The sequence below is a fragment of the Nesoenas mayeri genome (assembly GCF_963082525.1).
Source record: "Nesoenas mayeri genome assembly, chromosome: 1".
Taxonomy (NCBI): Eukaryota; Metazoa; Chordata; class Aves; order Columbiformes; family Columbidae; genus Nesoenas; species Nesoenas mayeri.
The window spans coordinates 121,291,859-121,315,198 of record NC_137541.1 but is presented as its reverse complement, the minus strand read 5'-3'; the positions used below and the strand labels follow the sequence as shown (position 1 = coordinate 121,315,198).

General features: G+C 35.8%; 1 protein-coding gene across 2 annotated transcripts in view; it reads left to right on the top strand.

Moving 5' to 3' along the window:
• The window catches only part of DYRK1A (dual specificity tyrosine phosphorylation regulated kinase 1A), a 90,472-nt gene that overhangs the window by 19,356 nt on the left and 47,776 nt on the right, over positions 1-23,340 (top strand). Inside the window, exon 2 of one of the 2 annotated variants that reach the window (XM_080363537.1) lies at positions 11,371-11,447. In XM_080363537.1, the coding sequence (XP_080219663.1) occupies positions 11,438-11,447 (10 nt within the window). In that variant the 5' untranslated portion in view covers positions 11,371-11,437. Of the gene's footprint in view, positions 1-11,370; positions 11,448-14,800; positions 14,882-23,340 lie in introns of those variants that run through there. The other variant, XM_080363538.1, reaches the window with a different exon arrangement.

Below are 23,340 nucleotides of genomic sequence, written 5' to 3'. Positions count from 1 at the left end.
TTAGAGACAGCTAAAATCTGTGAGCTCTCTAGTTTTGTCTTTCTGTGGACAAACGTCTGTTTATATAGTGAGCCTTTTAGGTGAGGATCAGCATTTTATTGTGTCATGCAATGCCTATTGCAATGAGGTTCTCCTTCCATGAGCAGAATGCCCCATTTATTTTTTCAGCGTAGTCCTAGAGCGTGGTGGAACTCCTGGCCCTGACCTAGGAACTGGCAGTTTCAAAGGTCCAGAACATCAAAGACTGCACAAAAATGCAAATCAAGTTCTTTGAGATCAAGTTGTATTATGCAGAATAGAAATGAATTAACTGTATGCATGTGCTAAAAAGAATGGTGAGGTTCTTATTTACTGTGTAGATTTTTAAGCTGAAAGTAAGACTCGGGCTCTGGAGCTGTGTAGAGTCAGCAGAAAACTGATCAAAAAGGTGAATATTTTACATCATGCTAAATTGCAGAACTGACTCAGCAAGACCAGGGCAGGTGCCAGACATGGTGCAAGAGATGGGCCTGCACTGAGTGGTTGAGGGCAAGGAGGGATGTGGGTAGGAGCGCAGCAGCCAAATCTAAATCAGCTTTGGAATTTGGGGAACTGCAGCCTCATAATTCTTAATTAAGTAACTCAGTTTATTCACCATCAGTTTTGGATGCATGTGGTTGTCCTGGAGCTTGAACTAGACAACTGTCAATTTTTCGGAGCTATTGAACTTCATATGAACTGCTATTTGAAAGCATGTTAAATAAGATTTTTAAACATGGTGTTTTTGTACTGACAACGACTGGCGAAAGCCGGAGTATGGTTTTTGTCTTTGAAGTTAAAAAGAGCTAGAAGACCAGTTGTGCTATATGTAGTTTTGGAAACAAGGGGTTTCTCCTCTTTAAATGACTTTCACGTGCTCTTTCCCATCTGTGAGCTTAGGGTCCCAGTTACTTTGACAGTATCCCAAAATCCTGGAAGTAATCCTAAAATACCCTTCAAGCACCTTTTAGCATTGCTAGATCTAATGAAAAGGCAGATCTGAGTTCTGTAAACAAACTTAAGGTGTGGTTATGTCCCCTTTTACTGCACTTGCATGGCTATTCCATACTCCATTTTAGTATTATACTTGGGATACATAGAAAAAGAGAAATAATGCCTGGGGACTTTGAGTTACGCAAATGGAGGAGAAGAATATCCATCCACTTTGAAGTGTGTGTTTAGAGTAACTTTTAGGAATAGCCATTTGTGAGCCAACAGTGCCTTGTTTGCTGCTGTCAACCTGCTAAATCAATTTTTTCCCCCTTTTTGGAGAGGCAGTGTGTACCCTATTTCTGAACTACTGCGTTTCACTAATATAAATGTGAAGCTGGCCTGCATAAAAATCATGACCTGATGATAACACAGGCTGTGTCTCCTCTATTTCCCTGAGAGGAAAAAGCTTAGAGTTGAGGCCATCCTGCATGGCATGTTTCTTAAATCATTGTGCTCTAGATACAGTAATTTTATTTTTTTTTTACCTAGTGACTGATGAGTTAACCATCGGAATGATACGGTCGCTGAAGTCTTGTTGGAAAGACTTATGATTTGGCTAGCTCATTGATTTTTTTTTTTTTTTTTTTGTTGTTTGTTTTGTTTTGTTTTAAAGAGAAGGTTTACATTGAGTTCTGCAGGATTTCTAGGATGATAAGTTGGAGAGGAGCTTTTTACAAGGGCATGTATTGATAAGTCAAGGGGTAATGGCTTTAAACTGGAATAGTGTAGATTTAGTTTACATATAAGGAAGGAATTCTTCACCAGGAGTGTGGTGAGGCACTGGAACAGGCTGCCCAGAGCAGCTGTGGATGCCCCATCCCTGGAAGTGTTCAAGGCCAGACTGGATGGGGCTTTGAGCAACCTGGTGTTCCTGCCCATGGCAGGGGGGGTTGGAACTAGATGATCTTTAAGGTTCCTTCCAATCCAAACCATTCTGTGATTCTGTGATTTGTAACTGAATAAATGTCTTCCTTTTTCTGCTCCTTTTAAATGCAGTGGCTCACAAACATCTCTGAACAAGTGTCCCCAGAAAAACCCATCTAAGTGGGTGAAGTCTGATGGATGCATTAAGGAAAATTCTGATTTTTAAGAACTAAATATTTTCATAGTAGAAGTAGACATGTTTCAGGTTTTTAGCCTAAACTGAAGCTTGGGCAGTTAAGTCTGATATTTCATACTGAAGTGGAAAGGATATCAGCAGTACTTCTCCATTATCACTTTTCATATCAGGGGTATACCTGCTTTGGCAGAAAGTGTAGGGATTTGAGGGGTCAAGTCTGTTTTAGAGATCCAGGCATATGTTTAATGTATGGCCAGAGAGTACCTGGCTATGTGAATACCTATTCAGTCTAAATCTCCTGAATAATGAAAGGCAAAGGTAGCTTGTGACATTGCATTTGTCAATGTGAGCTGTCATACGGGAGTCAATTAAACAACAGTTAGTCCATGGTGTGTTTGAAAAGCTTAAAAAGTATTTAAAAAGGCATGCAAACCAGTGTATGGCTGAAACAAGCCACTTACCCAAAGTATTAAAAATAAGCATGATCTATTTACAGAGCTAGCAGGCAGTTTACAGTCGTGTGTGCTTTGTTGTGTTATTTGGTTATTTTGGGGTTTTGGTGTGTGTTTTTGGTTTGGTTTGGTTTTGTGGTGGTGTTTTTTTTGTGTGATGTTGTTTTTTTTTTTTTTTGAAGGCCATAGGTGTGCATATGTCCATGTATTAAAATATTTTTGAAGTCTTCAAGATTAAAGGCACTACTGTATCAGGGCAACAAACATGTAGGATGTTATAAATGTACTTGAAATATGTAACTTAAGATGGTCTTTGAAAGTAACGTCGGAACTATCTGCTGCTAAAGTCGGAATGGAGAAGTGGTCTTATTTCATTTAGACATACGATAGCAGCTCTGCAGATCATTTCCCAGGAATCTGTATGAGTATTTTTGTAACGGGGTTTGTTGTGGTCTGAGTAAGATTTTACATTCTCTCTGTTTTTGATCAATTATGTTACAGTAATGTTTACTGAAATGTGATAACCTGTGAGTTTATTAATTTTGTGGCTCCTGTTACATGTACATTGCAGCATGATATGGAATTTGTCATGTTTCAGGGCAGAATTAAAAAAGGAAAAGAAAAAGCGAACATGTAAACCAAGGGAACATTAATGATGTCAAAACCCAGTAACATCTGAATTTGATAAGGATGGGTCAATTAGAAAGCCAAACTCTCTTGAGTGTGTCATGATATTTTGTTTATAACTTTAGTAGCTGTAAAAATACTATACCATTCAGATGCACATTTTATTTTCTTCCATTTCTTGGATTATTTTTTTGTTTGTTTGTTTCTGTATTTTAGTAAGAAAGTATGTTTTAGGAAACTTTTGGACAGAAGCTGTTGCCTTTGTCTGTCAAAACCCAAGATTTTGTGTTTTCATCAGTATAGAGATACTGCAGTTAAAATAGTCTGTATTTGCAGGGAAGAAACAACCACCCTTTCCTCCCGTGTGTAGGCAGTGTGCATGTGTGTATGTATATATGTATGTATAATGTGGGTCTAAGCTCTTGCAGTTTTTGAGAGGTAAAAGCATTTCAGTACATGTTGCTTGTCTGGAGAGTGCTACAAGTGCTCTCCCAGCTCTAGTCTAGGATTAAAAAGTTGAAGTAGCTTCATCTGAGTACTGTCTCTTGCCAGGTCTGTTTTGTACATAAAGAGTACAACAAAGAATGGAAGTAGTAGTTAATGATCACTAAATTGGAAGAATAGTAAGCTGTAGTAATATCAAGATTGTAGTAAAGACCTGTAAATTGAAGTGATGTTTGACCACTTTTCTTGGAAATTTTAGGCGTTCCTTTAATTCTTTGCTTGCTTTATGACTTCAAAAAAAGAGAAGTAGGAAGATTATACTCTTGAGACTTTTTAGGTCTAAAGTTCTAAACTGATGAATGCAAATATATAATGGCATATGTTTTGCTTTGCATTTTAAAAGTTCTTTGCAACTACAAGGAACAGAAACAGTTTTTGTAAATGAAATGGTCAATCTTTTTGAGGATATCTATAGAAAAATCTCAGCTCTGAAAAGCATTTTGCAACTGAGAGCAAATTACTGTGGATAAACAAGTTTACAGCCCTCATGGATATTTTACTTTGAAATATGCCTCTATTTGTGTGCTACTGTTTAGTTCATGTTTAACATATTAACTAAAATGGCTCTATTTCTTTTAAAAATAAATAGTTGCTTATCAGATGTCACCTTTAAGGAGGTCATAGGTAGGATGAATGTGTTAACCTGAAGAAATAATTAGATTGTTACATACTTCTGTTTTTGTAAGATGACATAGAAATAAGTAAAAAAATCTGGATTTTGTAAATATCCTTCCCTTTCCTGGAAGTCTGTTTTCTTCATGCTTATGTGAATTTGAGGTGGAATTCTCTTCAAAGATCGTGTAAATGGGATGAGGGAGGGGAATGTAAATATAATACAGTGATGTGACTTTGCTAAAACGTAACTGCATTTGTTTTGCTTGACACTATTAAGTGGATGGAAAAAATAACTGCTCCCTCTAATTTGTGGTTCCTTATATGGTCAGTATGCTGAAAAATAATTTAAGTTTGTGCTTCTAAAATTAATATTTTTAGTCAGTGAGTAATAAAAGAAGCATATGCAAATTATCTAAAAAATCTCAAGTATTGGAACTTTTAGCATAAGTGTGGGGCATTTTTGTCTCTATTTTTTTCCCCTCCCATCCTAAATGGTGGCAGTTTAATTCTTCCTAAAACCATAGGTTTTATTCTGGGATTCACATAAACAAATAAGGATTTTAAAAAAACAAATCCCGAGTTCTCTGCATGTATGGGTCAAGTGTAAGTTTTACACTGTTCAGTTCCTTCATATGCAAGGAAAGCAGTTACTTTTCTTAGAAGTTATGCATTTCTTTCAATAAAAAGGATAGGTTTAAAAATTTTTATGTTATAAATCAGGTATTTCAGAGATTTGGATTGCACTGTGAAGTCTTACTGAGTTAATACTGATGCGACACCATTGTAGGTCCTTTTTTGATAAAATTAGGTGCATTTTGATTTTCACACCAATACTGGCCAAAGAAGCTCCTTTTTATCCCAGCTGTTTGCTCCTGCTGCTGTGCATCTGTAGAGGACCAGATTAGGTGACTGATACAGGATTAAAAATAGTGGTTTTTTTGTTTTTTTTTTTCCTGCTCCCCATTTTTCCACCTCAGTCAGTTCTCCAGTGCAGTTTGCTGAGTGACACTGAAGAGTAGCACTGTCTCAGCCAAGCAGGTTACGGTGGAAAGGATACAGGCTGCTTAAGTGATACTGCTGCTGAAAAGAAACTCTTGCCCTACCACAACTGTAGTTCTGCCTTTGCCAGATTTGAATTTGAGTGAGAAGCTTTGATTTCAGTAAAGCTGCTTGTGGATTCTTTCACATCACATGCTGTAAATTTAGCATAAGAGTGAAACTAGTCATTCACAATATATTTTTTTTAGAGCAACTAGTGCTTTTTGGAACACTAAAAATAATTTTACAGCCTGCAAGAAAAATTATGATATAGTGTATTTTGTTTTAGATCCAGTGGTTTCATAAGCATCCCACAAATATTGATCTAGAAACTAACATAGCCTTCTAGTTTAGCAGTGTGAATTTAAAACTCATTGAGAGTACAAAGTATAATACAAGTTCTTGGGATGAATGATGTATTGGTGAAGTCTAGTATAAACTCAGTTTTTATAGTTGTTGTCTTTTCACCTTAACTTGAAGTCCAGTGATGTATGAAAATGTTCTTTTCCCAGAAATTTGACATTGCTTTCTTAAGCATGGGGTAAACTCACATATGAAGGTGACTATGCTCATAGTTCTGTTGAATACACAAACTGAATTGAACAGAGATATATTACTTTTTAAATCAAATGATGAATTTTAAGACCTAATCATAGTTTTAATGTACTTGCTGACTATTTCAGTGACATTTCGCTAATAGTTTTTCCGTACTACCAAAGGGCTTAAACCTGGAGATGGGGATCTGTGACTTCCTTGGGAACATGTTAAGTGTGATACTGATCATTAATTACTTGGTTTTTGTTTAGTACTCAGTATATTGATTATCAGGTATAGAAACATGCAGGTCTGTAAAAGTGGACAGATGCATTGGGTTTTCATGATGAAGCCATATCTGCTTTTAATTTCATGTGTGTGATTTTGAGGGTGAAGCTTAGATGTACTGAGTTCTGCTTTGTACATTGGATATATGAAGTAGTCTGATTTTTTTTTTTTTCTTTGTGAATTATTTCTTATGTATAACACCACATATGTTGGTCCCAAGTAGAACAGAAGCAGTAAATAATGTGTGTGTCTGTGTTTGCTTTGGAGATATATGTTAATTTATACATCTAAATACACGGGATTTTACCTAGTAAAAGACACTGTATGTGCTAGGTACTGTAAAAACAAATTATTTTGGAATTTCTCAATTGTGTTCTCTTTGGGAACTAGTCCTACAAGTTGACAGTTGCTAGCACCCTAAGGGATTTATTTATTTATCTATCTATTTATTTATTTATTTATTTCAAATTCCAGTAGTATTGGGTGTACTTCACATTTTATTATGCAGTATTTAAAATTACACACCAAATCTGGTGTATTTGGTGAATCTTTTGCCTTGTATGTCTTATGTCAAGCAACACTGTTGGTTGTGTGTAGTTTCAAGAGTGGGCTGTTGAGATGCAGAATAACTACAGTTTAAGGAATTGCTATTTGCATAGATTTGTATAGGTCTTGATCCATTATACTCCATTATGTTATTAATCTCAATTTTATGGTATATACTTGAGGATAATTTTCCTAGGAAATAAATAAATACTTTTGCTTTTAAGCAAGTATTTATATTTTATGTTGCTAGCAACAGGCCTGCCTTCATCTACCGAAGGTCAGTGACCTGAATTATGTTCATCTCTGACAACAGTGTGTGTAGTCATGAGATATGCAGAGATTTCTCTGGTGCTTTATGAGTATGACTTGAGAAATGACAAAATAACCTTTTTACAGAGGAAAAGCTTCCAGAACTTCGTTGGTTTTAGTTTGCAATTTTTTTTTATTTTTTATTTTTTTTTAACTAAAGGCACCATATTGAATCTTACAATACAGTGATGCTGAATAAGCAAAATCTATATACAAAGCATTTCAATTAGTAAAATGTAAAAAGCAAAACCTTCCCTGTCAGACTTTTCTTCTAATTCAAGCTCTCAGGTATGCTGTTGTTGATATTCTTAAAACTCTTATTTAAATTTGTCATGGAAATAATTCTTCATATGTACCTAAATTAAGGCAAAATTATAGCAAAAATGTGGCCTTTTTTCAAAGGTGTTCATGATAGTTGCTTTTAACACGTTGCAAACTTGCATTAGGTAGAATTAGATAGAATCTTTTAACTCCATATGCTTTGAACTAACATCTATTAAATAAATATGCAGCATATGACTTACATTCTTAAGTTTATTGGATAATATATTTTAAAAATAATTAGTCTTACTGCTCTGCTGCATCTGGATATAGCTGAGCTGACTTCCTACTGTGCTCATACGTAACAAAATTGTCCCCATTTGCAAAATCTCATGGTCTGATTGATATCCAGGCAAACACAAAATAAAGAAATGGAGGATGATGAAACTTCAGAGAGATGCCAGTAATGGTTTTGGCAGTTGAACTTTTAGGTTTTTAGAAGCATGATTGCTCTGAAACCAACTTTGATTTACAGTGAAACTATTGACATAAGTTGGTTATTGAGTGTTTTGAAGGAAGCAGAGGATGCTCTTAAGGAATACAGTGGAATAAATCATTAGTGTTCAAAGAAGCTAACAGGCAACCTATGCTTATGGTGTAAAGAAAAGTCAGAGACGTGAAAGCTTTGTTTTTCACAGTCACCATCTTTATAATATGGCAGAATGTAACCCAGAATAAAATGTGCTCAGCATCTTTGGCCTATTTAACTAAACATTCTGTAGTAAAGCTGAACTCTACACTTGAAATTATTAATGAATGTGGAGTGGCTTTGGATAGGTAATCCCATTATCTGTATTTTGAGGAGATCAGAGGAGCATTGTGTGGGTAGCAGAGATGAAGAGTAGAAAGCAACAGTAATTAAAATAGGAAATAGAAGCATAAAGTTTTAGCATGAGAGCTTTGTACACAGTTGATCACAGTTGATCTCTGTAGAACTGCTCTTTTTGTTTAAATGAAAGACTTCAGCTTTTATTTTTTTTTCCTATACCACTTTCAATAATTTGCTTTTCAACCCCTTTCTTGTCATCTCTTCCTCCCTCTATTTCCAGTTCACTTCTGTTCTAAATCAGTAAGGAGGATTGGGATCTTGAAGCCCACTAAATGTTACTACTGAGGTGATTCTTCAAGTAATGATCTCACAGACTATATGATGAGTGGAATTTGTTCTTGCTTCCTCTTGTCATTAATTTATTATTCAAATCAGGAAGCCCTTGTATAGCGTGTGTAAAAGGCCTTTTGGTTTTAAGAACTTAGCAATGCAGAGGCACCACAGAAGATACTCAGTTATTGAGTTTAATGTGTTGCTCCTGCAGCTACTGTATGTGATTTGGTTATATCTATTTAAAAAAAAAAGTTTAAATGTTTTCCTTTTATGCTGTGTGTCTGTGATACTGTTAGCATCATAGTAACTCATTGTTTTTTTTTTTTTGTTCTCTGCTAATGTTTTAAAATTACTTTTTGTGTTGTGGATCCCTTCTTAGAATACAGTGCTACAACAGACGCCTGCCTTGCCATTCCAGGTCATCATTGCATGCTAGCTGTCCAGTTCTTCAGAATGTGATAATTGTTGGACAGTTGTAAGGAGACTAAAGGAATGCTCTAGTTTGTGATGGATATGTTTTGCTGGTTAGCTATGAAGTGGAGGGATATATTGATTCCCTGTTAATAAACTGTTAATGACTTTATAGGTACATCAGCAACTCTTCCTTATTGCCAGTAGCTCTAACGTCATCTTCTAAATTCTAAAATAATTCAAGTCTGTGTGTGTTACCTTCCTAGTTTGGTTTCCCATTTCTTATACTTTTGTAACTTTGCAAGTTAAATACTTTTTTGGAGTTAGTATTATAAGTGATCTCAAAATATTCTAGATTAATTTCCAATCAGCAAAAGGCATAACTTACCATATGTATGAAGTTGCTTTACTGCTTTTACAAAATCAGCAGTACAATTTCAAGTTCTGTAGCTCTAACTTGGTAGTCTCTGTGTTTATTGGATAGTATGTTCTTATCAATGGGTTTCTTCCTCTTACGGTTTGGAACAGCGGTGGCAGTCTGTTGCCCACGACAGTTCTGTATGTTGCTGGCATTGCAGTCAGTTTGATACAACATTAGGCTGCTGTAAAGTGCTAGAGATGTGCTAATCTGCTGCTTTTGGAGCTTACCATTCCCATTGTAGAACTGGCAGAAGACAATGTATGAATGCTCTACAGTCTATTTCAGCTGAAAATCAGCTAGCTGTGCTCAAACTATGTTTGCTGATAGTTTGAACTAAGCTGGCTTAGTATTTAAACTGGCCTTGTACTGATGCAAATGGAAAGTGATCCTTGCTGTATTTGAGCTACAAGGTGGTAAAGACAAAAGCGTAATGCCTTCAGTACTTGCAGCTATTACTGGGAAAGTCTTTCTATGATCTTGGTGCCCATAGGTACTGTAATTAAAAAAAAAAAAAATTGAAAAAGAAAGTCTTGGCTGGAGAGGGCTTTCAAAAAATGGGACTACAGCTCTGTAGTCTTAAGACACCCATGTAGGCTGGAGGTATCTGGTGCTCCAGGACTTCTGTTTGTTTGTTTAAATGCAAACACTATTTAGTGTAAAGAAGAGTTTGATCTTCCTTCCTTTTTTCTCCTTGAATACAACTCTGCTGAGCTTAGTGGCACTAAGCTCAGTGCAAGACACTGTGTCTGTGTGATGTATGTATACACTTAGCATACATACCAGACCGAATCTTTTATCCAAATTGAAGCAATTTAGGCATGAGAGTGTGTAGTTTGTAAGATCTTGTGTAGCCTTAGGCAATACTCATAGGCCTTGCCAAGTTCATGGCTACTGTGAATGTGGCAGTGACATTCTAGCTCTCTGTAGAACTTCAGTAGTGAAAAACTAAGGCTGTTGATTTCATTATGCCTCGATCAGCATGGCAGCAAGGCAGCATGGCAGCAAGGATTTACCTGTTCATAAAATAACAATAGAACTGATGCAACATATGCTCCTACATGTATCAAAAAAGTATTTCTTCCTTATCTTCCCACCATCCCTTTTTCTGTGTGTGTGCGTTGCGTTTTGGTGACACAAGGAAGAAGCCAGTGTGATGGCAGAAAAGCTGACTGGGTCTAGGATATGTGTAGTGATTCAACAGTCATTGTTGATGAAGAAATTGAGTGAACTGTGATGTTTTATGCGCGTATTGCAGTACCTAAGTGCATTGTAGGCTAGACACGCTTTCTTGGAGTTACATATATCAGGAGGTGTTTAAATAGTAATAATCTAGAGTCTACAATTTGAGCTATGAGGCAATTTGCAGAGGTTCTCTAAAATCCTCAGTAAGGGTTGGTTAGTTGTTGAGTTTTGTGTGGTTTGGTCTTTTTTTTTGTTTTTGTTTTTTTTTAATAATCCCACCCTTCTTTCCAACTTCTAGAGATTTCTTCCCAGAAACTCAGGTCTTTGTATTTCTTGGTCTTGTGGAAAACTGCAATTTTATTTTTCTGAGAATACTTTAATTTGGTGTAAGGTGAATCTAATTCAATTTCATGTGAGATATGGGGGAAAAATGGACTTGTACATTTATGGATTTATGTACACTTATAGTTCTATAGTTTGATTTGGTAAAATCCCACAGAAGTTCAGTCTTGTTCTGTAAATATTGTCCTGAGTTTCTGTAAAAATCCACATGCTACAGGGCTTTGCAAAGAAGATGGGTAACTATCAATAATTTCACTTTTGCAGGTTTGAGAAGAGCTTTTTTTGGATGACCTTAATTTTCAGAACTGTTCAATGACAACTTGAAATTTAAGTTAATCCCTGAAATTCTGACACTTGTAATTTCTTTCTAACAATAGATGTCAGTGGAAGGTAGACTTTGGAATATCTGTCTCTACTTCCACTGTTGGAAACCTTCTGTTTTCTATTTGAGCTTCCTTGATTTAGCCCTGTGGTTTTTACCTGAGAGCATGGGTTTGACTAGTAGAATCTAGTAGAATGTGAATCTAGTAGAATGGGTGTTTACAATTTTTCAGCTATCTTATTAATTCGTATTTACATTCACGTCAATTTTTTCTTCATTTTGCAGTGTTTGCTGCTGGACTCCCCCTGTCCCCCACATCCCTGCAGGATGATATGAGACTTGAAAGAAGACGATGCATACAGGTGATCTTACTTTCAAGGGCTTTTAAAAAGGAAAATCTTTTATGTTCTTCATCTACTTTTTGTTTGTATTTGATTCTCTTTACCACCAAAACTATGTTGTTCCAAACTTAGTAGAATATTTAAGAACCTGTGGAATTTTGAAATCTTTCTTTGCCCTTTGAAACTCTTTTGCAGCTGTCCAGGAAGAAAATGGTTTCCCTGAATGGAACTACTGTTTCCAGAGTATTATGCAAGAAAAAAAAGGGTTTACTTTTAAATGTGCTAACTAAATGTACTGCTTTTAGTCTTGTCTTGTTTGTTATCACCTCCTTTTAATGCCCCCCACTTGGCAACAGATAATGTCACCTGTTTCATGATTTCAATAATTCATTAACTTTCTTTTAAAGAAATGTTATGGAACCATCTGAAAAAGAGCATAACAAATTAATAGCTAAGAGTTCGTTATGCCTTATCACATGCTTATGTCCAGTTACTGAAAGAGTTCTCAAGAACTGACGACAGGATCTTTGAACACCTTTGAAAGTCACTAGCCATTCTTAAAATTGATGTTTTAGGAAGTTCTTCCATCTTTTGCTAATCAAAATACTGCAAGTGCCAAGTGCATTTGCAGATTAAATAGCTTACTTTTAGTGATACTGTTTTGGTGGAAATATGGTTAATATTTTGACATGAAAAATTATGATCAGCAGAACTAGAATAAAATTTAGGCTGTACAGGCGAATTGGTGTAGTTCTTTATACCCTTATTTAAGCAACAAACATTTCTGTGATTTGGATTTTGAGGCCTATTACAGTGAAGTACATATAAGACAGACCTTCCGTCTGCTTGTTCAGTTTCAAAACCCCTGAATCCTTGGGGCTGGAAAAAAAGCTAGATAGATTTACGTACGCATGCAGATCATCTCCTGATTGACAGTTTTCAGTTGCATCAGCTGTTCATGCATAAACAGCTTTAGAGGGTATATTTACATGGAGTATGTTGGATTAAGGCCAAGATGCTGTAAGTGGATATTTCGTTCTGTGAAAACTAAACATTCGTTCATTTCAGTTGAATGTTTGTAAGTTGTATGCTGATAGCTCAAGTAGAACTGGGTCCAAATAATTCTAAAATTAGGTGAGGCAAAGAAGAGAAGAAGGAAAAAAATACTCCAAATGGATATTTCATTTGTTTTAAATATAGAAATCTAGAGGAATAGTGTTTAAAGTATCAAAATTGAATCGTTTGGTGTACTGGCAATTTTGTGGAGCTCTGTCTAGTAGTCAGTCATTTGTTTGTTGTGGTGTAGATTGAAATGTAGCCTAACTTCAATATTGAGAAAATGTTTTGAAAGCTTTAAAAGTATTCATCTCAAAACTGAAAGGAGAGATAATATTATGAAATAGTACCTTATGTGTCTTAGATTGTTCAAGAAAATTATAAACTCATTAATCTGATTTAAAATTTAAGCACTTTCAGTTTTGATCACAATTCTGATGATGGTGAGCTTGTAGAATTACGACCCTAAAGGATAGGAAAGTATACAAGATTTTGAATTTTAAGTAGTAACTCCACGTTCTAAAGCCCAAATTCTTTATTTAGAAGTCCCATGATAAATACAGAATGAAAACCAGTGATATCTTGACAATGACTTTCAGGCTTCTTGCGTATCATGTAAGTTGGAAATGAGACAAGTAAGATTTACTTGCAGTTTTCTGTTTATTAGGAGAGCTAATATTAGTATGCTGAGGTTCTGAGAATAAATATGATTTGCATGCCTTAAAATGAAAAAATGTACTGTAATTGTTTTGTAATACAGTAACAGCAAGAGTCACATGATGACTCTGCTGATACCTTTCTCAAGTTAAAAGTAGCTGGTGAGAGCTCAGGCCAGAAATTGAAAGTTTTTGTGGCTATTGAGGATGGTTCTTTTGCATTTTTGACAAGACTTGGCTTCTAAGGATAACTGATGAGAGATGCCTGATAATGTCTAAGCCACCTTTGGCTAAAGGATGAAAGCTTCTGTAGGGTAAATAAATTCTTTGTCATAATGGGCATCACTTCATTTCACTGGAAACGGAGGTGCTCTAAAACCCTAAAATTAACCACAGCATAACTAGGAAAAACAGACTTCTTGAGGAAGAACATTTTTCCACTTTTTCTGTCTTGGAATACTTGAATTTTAGATCACCACTTAAGCTGAAAACATGGAAAAGTATTAACGTCCACTGCTTTAAAAGAAAAAAAGTGAAAATATGAAGAAATGGTCCTATGGAATCTCTTTTTCCAATCTGACTAACCAGGAAAACAAATTTTGCAGCATGTCTGACTTCTCATTTTGCCCTGTTTTTAGCACCCATTATAGGTAGGACACATTGAGATGGGCACTTTAAGATACTGCTTATAGGACCGAAAGATTCTCAATAATTACTTTTTGTCGATCTTGTTAACTTGTAGATTTTATAGGCTCTACGCTGCTTTGCTGTGAAACTGCAAAAAGCAAAGCTGGAGGTTTAGCTCATTATAGCAAAAGCTGAATTTATATTTCAGACATGCTTGTGCATTACAAGTGCATGTTTTGATAACAAAGTTAATGCCTTAGAATTTGGTTGTGAAAAAAGAATATTTTCACAATGTGACTTTTTTACTTCTTGGTATTTTGAAAGTCAGTCTTTCCAGGTCATTTTGTGAAAGGAAGGAACCGTGAGTGCCGTTGCTACTACTACCATTATGGTTGTAGTCATTATACTGATAATCACACTATCAAGTGTTTACTTTCTATGGTGTAATAGCATCAAATTCGGGATTGTGCTTTGTACTTACAAGCAAGGATTCATCTTTTAAGTAAAAGTTCATGTTTTCAAAGCAGTTGCTGCATCTTGTCCTGCACCTGTTAAGCAGAGAGTATAACTGTGTGGTTGGTTGTAACTTTTTTTTCTTCCGCTTTGTGAAGGCTAACTTCTAAAAATGGATTGGTTTTTTGCACCAAAGAAATTTCTGGTTTTGGCTTTGATTTTTCTTTTTTTTTTTTTTTTTAGTTAGATGCAGCCTAGGAACATGTAACTAAAAATAATTAGTTGTCTGATCTTCAAGCTTTTGAAGAGCTTAAAGCTTCTTGTATTTTCTTAACCTTTGTAAGAAAAGGTTACAAATCTCAGTTGAGAGTATAAGGGACCAGTATAGGTCCACTAAACCAAAAGTACAAGTTCCAGAAGGATCCATTCCTTAACATCACATGCTGATCCTCTGAGAGGAGATTAACTGGTAACAGTTACTGTCCAAGTATTGTTATTGAAGGCAGAAGCGAAGGAAGAAAAGTTTGTTCTAAACTGCTTTTTGCTGATGATGCGCTTTATATTCAAGCACAACAGATATATCTTCCTGATCTGAATCTCCTACAAGACCATTGAACAACATTGTTTGGGACATTTCTGCATACTAAGGGCAGCATGAAAACGGTAACTGTTGTCAGCTATGTCTTAAATAGACATACATACTATATAAATATTATAGTATTTTAGTCCGGTTTTTATGCCTCTTATAAACTGATCCAGAGGTTTGATTATGTAAAATCTTTGAAAAGAAGTGTAGGGTGGTAAGTTTATCTTTCAGTTGTACGGTAGAATTTATCATGTTTCAACTTAATTTTTTTAACACATTCAGATTTTCATGGGTAGATTTTAATGTAGAAAAGAGATCAAAACAATAGTTAAAACAAACTCTTCTCTTCATCATGAAAATATATTGAATGCACCAGAGATGCTGAGAACCAAGCAAGTTACATAAAATGTGAAAACGGTATATTCAAGTTAGATAAAACATTGGAAGTGATGACATTGCTCTTTGAAAAATATATTGTTCATATTCGGAAGAGAAAAAAAGCTATTCCAATACTAGTCAATAAGAATAATACAAGGGCAATGAAATAATAAATACTTGCATGGATACTTGCTTTCCCTGCCCACCCCCTCCGGCTGCATTGCTTACTAAAATATAAGAAGTACAGAGTAAAGACTTCTGGGAAATTCTTGCACTGTGTTGAGTTTATAGTCTTGCAGGTGTTCAGGTGTTAGTTTTAAGTAAGAGCAGAATGCAAATTTATAATTGGGCCATGTCTCACACGTCTCATATTCCTAATATTTTAGCTACTGATTTTGTTGAGCCTGTAGCTATTCTAAAGAATGTTTCTATAGGTGACAGTAGTAAAAAAAAAAATACAAAAAAAAAACCCCAAAACAAAACAGACCAACGAAAATAAAGCAAAACAACCCCACTGTTACTCTGTAGTCAGAAAAATCTGCGTCCGATATTGCTGCTTTGTATTTTGAAGTTCATCTGTATTATGTTATTCCAGATCTGCTGATATGCCTTTGAACTAGTTTGTTGAGAGCTAATTTAAGTTTTACCAGGGAATTCCAGGAACTTACTGGGCATCACCTTGTTATCACTTAATCTGTATCTTCTTGTGGAAATGATGCCTGTACTAACCACGGTTCCACTTAAGTAACTGCATATTGGGAGTGTCTTCTGTGAGATGCATGTTGTTGGCATAAAACCAGAACTGGGTTGTAAAGGAGCAAATGTTTGGCCCATGTGCTAATTCCATACTGAAGCACGGTATAGGCTGGTTCCAGTTTTGTTTCTGGTTGGTGACTTTCATTCCAATTAGACTGATTCTGTCCATAAGTAACTTGTTCACATATTTGACTGTATCATTACAGGCAGTTTTGTTGGAGATTACAGTCTTGGCTGGGCAGATAAACAGAAGTTTAACATAAACACAAAATACCCAGAAAATAATGTAAGAGACAGGGTTGCTCATTAGTATAGTGGAAGTTTTAAATATAGATAGCTAATGAGTGCTTTGCATGAATAGGAATGATTTTAAGGTTAACCACTAGTTTTACACAGATAACTCTCTTTGCAGGAGCTGTTTGTGCTGTCTTTCTGGCTGTTAGTTTCTGTCAGCAGTTGTGAGAAAGCGGTCAGGAACGAGTTGAATGTAGTTGCCTACTGAAGGGCAACAGTTATCGTATTGAAAGTGAAAGTTCTGCTTTTCAGACATGGGAGTCATTGACCTCAATGAATGATAACCTTGAAGTCAAGAGACTAGATTAATGCTCTACTTTCTGTATATCAGTTCAGAAATGTGAAAACCTGGACAGCTAAAGTTAGATTTGTGCATCCATATTTAAAAAGAAGTTACCTATTTAAAATAAAAGGTGTAGGGCTTTTTGTTGTTGTTTGTTTGTTTGTTTGTGGTTGTGGTGTGGGGGTTTTTTTGTTTGTTTGGTTTGGTTTTTTTTTTTGTTGTTTTTTTTTGGTTTTTTTTTTGGGTTTTTTTTTGTTTGTTTTTTGTTTTTTGTTTTTTTTTTTAAACCCTCCTCCAAAATTGCTTAGAACTTGTGATATTGAAGATTTAAGTTTTTGGTCTCAGTCCTCATCTAAGAGGAAAAGAATGACAAAAATTTTCTTAAGAGTTTTGCCATGGAAGTACAGCTGCTTTTTTATTCAGGAATAGACTGAAACATCTAAACCAGAAAATCCTCAGAGGTCTCTGTTTTCATTTAATTTGCTTCCTATTAAGAGGGAACAACTCTTTCTCTTAAAAGAGACAGGTTGAGTTCCTGTAGAAAGCCCTGTTAGTAGTTGTCCAGTTTTTTTTTCATCTCTTAAGATTCATTTGTGTTTTGCAGCAAAAGTAATTGAACTATTCTTTTTTAGGCTGTTCATAAGATCACTCAGTGGGGCTCACAGGGGCATTGAGTGGTAGTAGTCAACAGCAGCTTGTTTCTTCAAGAGGATAGGGAGAGGAAGGGGATGCAGAGCTCCAGCCATGGCAGCCAAGTCCTCCTCTCACGTGATGGTGTTAAGATGTTGTCAGCTCAGAAGACCATAGAGACAGGATATCGATATCAGAGGAGCTTTGCACTTTCAAAAGCATTACATTGCTGCACAATGCTTAAATAAAAGTATCTTAAAGATACACATCTATAGTTTTAATATTTTGGAAAAGTAATTTCTGGTAGTTTTGTATCCTGATTTATATGGTACTCTTAAAAACTTTTTTTGAGTTAACTTTTAATGACATATTAAGTGATGAGGACATTTTGTTTTAATGAACAGTAGAGCTCTAGCAGGTATATTGCAAAGCTGAAATTTATGTCTGTTACCTATTTTTAAGAGCAAGGACTCACTTAGATTTGAGTAAAAATTCAAATTCAGATTAAGAATTGCATTCTTAACTATTGTAAAAACTATTATACATTTCTAGAATTATTGGTCAGTCCACTGAGAATGCCCGAGGTCTACAATGAACATAACACTACAAATATGGAGTCTTTCTCTTAGCCCTTGGAGTCATCAAATGAGCAGCTGTAATGAAAAGGGCCCTGTGGTGTCAGAGTGTTCAGTATGTGAATGAAAAGTAAAGGTTCTCTTGGGTAACACAGTAATAGGATGGCTAGACTGCATTTAGAGCTGCTAATATAGTCTCGGCCTTGTGCTATATCATGTTGACTTACTGACTCAGGTGTTTGCTAGTGTGAGCATTCCTGTTTTATGCATCATACTGTATAGCAGACAGCCTTTCTTGTTCTGTTCCGTGTGCTTTTAGTAGCAAACTGTGTTCACAGAGTGATGCTGTTTGCCTGGGTTGGGAGGTTTTTGAGTGAAATTAGCAATGGGCGTGGGCTTTGGAGTGAATCTTAGCCCTGTGCTTCTTGGAGGAAGATCAGTGGGGTACATCTGGAGGAAGCTTCTTCCATTGAACTTAACAACAGCCAACACTAGTTCAGGACCTTACTCTTTGCAGCTTTCTAAGAATCACATCTGAAAACTTGCATTCCTGAAGTACATCCTAGGGTGCAAATCTTCCATTGCATAAAGCAGTAGCTTTATTTGGATTTGTTATGTGCAGATTCAGAATACCCAAAATTAATCAGTTTTGACCAGCCTTATCAGTAAACAGCTTAATAGTGCCTTAATTTAAACATGCACCACTCTCATTCCTTAGCGTGTCCTATGTGGAATCTATAAGCAGGGGAATAGTTGTTTGTAGGAGGCATCCTATTTTATAAGTCATGCAGTCAGATGCAAATATCCTCTCCCTCCCTTCCTGAACAGTTATATTATTTTGGAGTTAGGTTTTAAGATACAAAGAGAGAAGCCATAAGAAGGCTCTCTTAACAGCCCATCCTGAGTACTTGATAGTTCTTGATAGGAATTCTGCTGATCATACTTCATCAGGTAGGTGGGGTGCAAGAACTATACAAATATTGTTCATAAGTCTTGCTGAAATTGGACATTATGACTCCTTAAAACCTGTTATTTTTCTGTTTCTAGTCAGCTGTCTGTTTCCTATTAATTTCAATTAATTCATTGATACATGGGTTTTAATATATTTATATTAAATACTATCCCAGACATTGGTAACCACAGATTCTGTTAGCTGCATGCCTAACTGGTATGCCAAGCCAGTATATTACCATCTTATCAAAGCAACATAGGATAAGCTAAGTCTTAATGATGGAGTTTTTTGTCTAGTCATATGTAAGGGAGTAAGTGCTCCTCTCACCAGATTTTATGATAGTCTCTGAGTCTTAGTATGCCATCAACTATCCATGCTTATTAGCTTGGATATTTCCATAAGACAACTTAAGAACATACTTATCAGCCATTTTATGTCACTAGATGCAGTCCAGACATAATCTAAGTGGGTCTGGTAAAAACCTTCTGTACTAGAGAAAATAGTTAAGCTTGGAAAAGATTGTAATACTGAGAATGTTTTAGTTCTCAGATTTTCTGCTTGACACTCTATTGTTAAAAATATGTATTTGTTGATAAGCTGTTACAGATAATGATTAGATTGGAGAGCAAGAAACAATCGTTTGTTCTTACGAGTGGAGGTGAGACATCAAATTTGCAATTTTCACCTTTCAGTTATCCTGGCAATAGAGTTAGTGGGTAATATGCAGCACAATGTATATTGATCAAGCAAAGTGATATTCTGAGGCCTTGTTTCTGAGAACCAGCACTTCATTGATACTTACCTCTAAGTCCTGTTGATATTTTGCGGAGTTAAGTACCTAAATACCTTCGAAGATGTAGATTTTAGTATGTTAGAGATAGGGACAGCTGTTGAACATATTTGTTATTATATAAAGGTGGAAGAGGTGGCAGCAGTTTTGATCCAGACATAGAAATTTGTTCTCAGTATCCTCCTCTCCCATGGAAATCTATTGATGCATGTATTTTCTTAACAAATTTATTATTAAGGGTCTCTTAAAAAAAAATGAGTATACAAGCATAGTATGAGATTCTACTTGTACTGATTAGTTCTGGTTCTTCTAACTGGCTTCCTTTTTTGCATACTCCCGACTTCTCTTTCATTGTCTTATTTAATCCACTTTATGTGTGAACAGAGAATCCAACTTAAAGTTTGGTGTACCACCCAACACTGTTACCTTGTCTCACAGTGTCTTAAATAACATCACAGAGAATTTTCATATTTGTGCATCTTGCCTATTTGAGGTCAATATATTGGAGTGAACTTGCCACTTGTTTGCACTACCTCTGAAACGTAATGTAGGAGGATCGATAGATGTGCTCTGCTAGGGAATGAAGTAGCAGGATGATATTTGCAAAGGTGGGTGAACTTGATTTCATTCTTGCCTGGTTTGTGGACATAAATGATGTTTTACCTGGATATGCAGGCAGTTGAAAGAGAAGCAGCATTGTAATAAGAGTGATTGTAGTCCACAGTTCCTCCAGGCTCTCTCACCATTTCAGAGGAACAAATAACCATTTCTGGCAATAGATGAAGATCCCTGTACAGACAGCAGTGATTACAGAAGCCCAAGAAATTGAATTAATACAACCATATTTTGATGGTTTCTTTTTTAAATGCTGGCTTACCTGTAGGAGGACCTTCATCCATCTTCAGGCTTCTCCCAAGTTCACTGAATATGCCTAGATAGCTTGAAGTGATACTGCAAGTTTTTATATATTAGTAAAAATCTATATGATTTCACTTGTCATGAGTTTTGACTTGCTAGTAACGTATCTCAGAAGTAGATCAGATTCTTCTCTGTGATTAGGACTGAGTATATACACCTGATAAGTGATATCTTCATGTAAGTATGAAATACTTGCCTACGTGTATTAGATCAGATTATTAAAAATATATATTAAAAAAATCTCAATTCAGTAAAGATGTTTTTTTACCTTCCAGTAATATGTAGGCTTTGTGCTAGCTTTGAATGAAAGGGTGATTTGAAATATTTCATTTACTAAAGTTTATCAAAATATCTGTGAAAAGCAACAGATGTCTATCATACTTTCATTTACAACTTTGTTTTAGGTAATTTTCCATATTTTTATATTAAAATGATGCTTTAAGTGGAGTGTGTGTTAACTCCTTAAAGATTGTAAAAAAGCAGTAATGTATAAATTGATTTACTCATTTCTAAAACGTACTGTTCCAAAATTAAGTAATCATTTTACAGTGCTGAGTAATTCTTGGAGCCTTACCTGAGTAGAATGATGTATCCATAGCATATAGTTTAAGTGTATTTCAGGTGCTTCGTCCCAGAAGGTGGTGTACAGAAGATAGTGTTTCTTTTAAGCTAAATGTTCAGATCTCTGGAGTCTTCTCCGAACTTCAGGTTTTCAAAATTAGCATGTTGAGATGTTAAAACAAAACTTTGATTCTAGCATTAAGGTGATTCTGATAAATAAATAACTGAAAAAAATATAAGGTAGTCTCATATACTTTAATTTAGACTAGTTTGCATGATCTTTGCATCTATATGTTTTGTGCTTGGTGATCCTCAGTATCAACTAATTGTCCCGGTCCTTTGACCTCACCGTGCAGTTGTTTGATAAGAGCACTAGCTTCTTTTAAACTGAGCACCTTGCAAAGAAATGGATTCACCAGGCCAAAATCTTCAAGCAAGCAGTGCAGACTTTAGATTATAGCTTTTAACGTCTTCCTCTTCTTTCTTTGCACCCCAGTATGTTACAAAAAAAAAAAAACCCACTTTCACAATTGAACCTTTTTCTTGTTGTGGTTGCTTCCCCCCACCCCCCTTTCAGTATTTGGAAGGAGATTTTCACAAGACAGGTACAACGCAGTATTTGTGAAGTATGCCAAAAGAGAGCTGCAGGAGCAGATGTAGTCAGAAGAGATTTAAGAATAAAATTTCACAGACAAAAAGGCCCACTTCTCTATTAGTAAACTGAATGTTCCCAGCCACTGAAGCCAATCACATGGAACAGCACACATCTGTGCTAGTTAACTGTCCTAGCCTATAAAACTGGGTGGCTGCCTGAAAGCTGCCTATTGGGAAGGATTCCTGGAACATGCTGACTGCCACACATTCCCAGGAGTTACTGGGGAAGAGTGCTAGTTGGAACGGATGCTGTGAATGCTCTAACGTTTTACGAACACAGTTGATCACAGTCCTGTGTTTGGGAACCTTCAGCCCAGCTGAACCTGTTAGTATAGAAGTACATAGCTGCTAGTTCCATTTTTACTGAACTGTTAAGTCTGCTGTTGTATACTAGTCCTTAAAGAAGGACTGGTAGAATCCTTTTTCTTTTCCCTTTGGACTTACTGTTGTCTTGGAAAAAGATGGCATTTTTTCTTCCTGGTCCAAACAAATGAAACACTGCTGGTTTACCTTTTGTTATGTATAAATAATACGCATAGCTAAAAACAAAAACTTTTTTTTCCCCGCTGATCCGGAGCTGCAGGAATATTTCTTACCTTCTTCCTCACTTAAAAAGTTTGATAGAATTTGTGTTGTTTTTCTGTAGGATTTCTTTGAAACTTCTCTTTTTTTCCATCTTCTGACAAATTGTATCTGTAAACTTGTTCTCTGGCTTAGGCTAAGTTTATGGACTTCATGGGTCTTCATGACTTCTCTTCTGAAGAAAATAGATTCTCCTCAGACAAAGAGGCTGTTTCACACCCAAATTAATTGGTTGATTTTTCAAGTGAGGATTCTGCAACTTCAGTTTAGAATGCTGCATTCAACCTTTTATTCCTATGAAGATAGCTGGTAGCAAAAGGCCCCAGACAGCATCTGTTTGAATCTTTAGAAGGGCAAAAATCAGTTGTGTTTTTTGTTTGTTTGGTGTTTTCATATATGTCTGGAGGCATGTGGAGCTCCAGGGGAAGGCAAGAAGCAAAACTTCATTTTTTCTTGGGAGAAATCCAAAGTCTATAGGCTGCCATCCAAATGCAAAAATTCTGACACTCTCTTTTCATAAAAAATGCCACCAAAATGTAGCTAGCTGAATACTTTTTCAATAGAAGGCATTTTCCTTATATAGAATTGGGGAGCTGTCTTCGTCTAGAGCAATTATTTGGGTTAAAAACACTGCCAGATTGATAGTGATGTCGTTTTACTTGAAGTCTTTCACTTTGGCTACAGGTATTCACCTTGGATGCATGTAAACACTCAATGTATATTAAGACAGCTCAGGAATAATTTCTGTGTTGTAACTCCATGATCAGTAACCTATATAATATGAATGAAAAACCTACTTCATCATTTTTGGGGGGAAGGAGGGGAAGGGATTGGTGGAGAAGAGAATGGAATTCTTGCTTTGCACAAAAAAGCACTTGCTCATGATTTACAGCTTGGTTGTAGTTTAAGAGTATTTTAATACAGTAGTATTTTTTTTTTTTTTTTTTTTTTTTTTTTACTTTGTATCACATTTTCTTTTCAAAGATGTGAGTTTATTAGCAGTATCTTTTTGCCATCAAAAATCCACATTGTCCTTGATAACAGATTAGCAGTAGCTTCCTCTTTCCAAGAAGCTGCAGTAAACTATTAGGAAAATGGTTAATCTCCCTCTTATCTAAGCCTTTTGATCAATTTAGAGAAAAGTGAATTGGTGTCTTACCAGC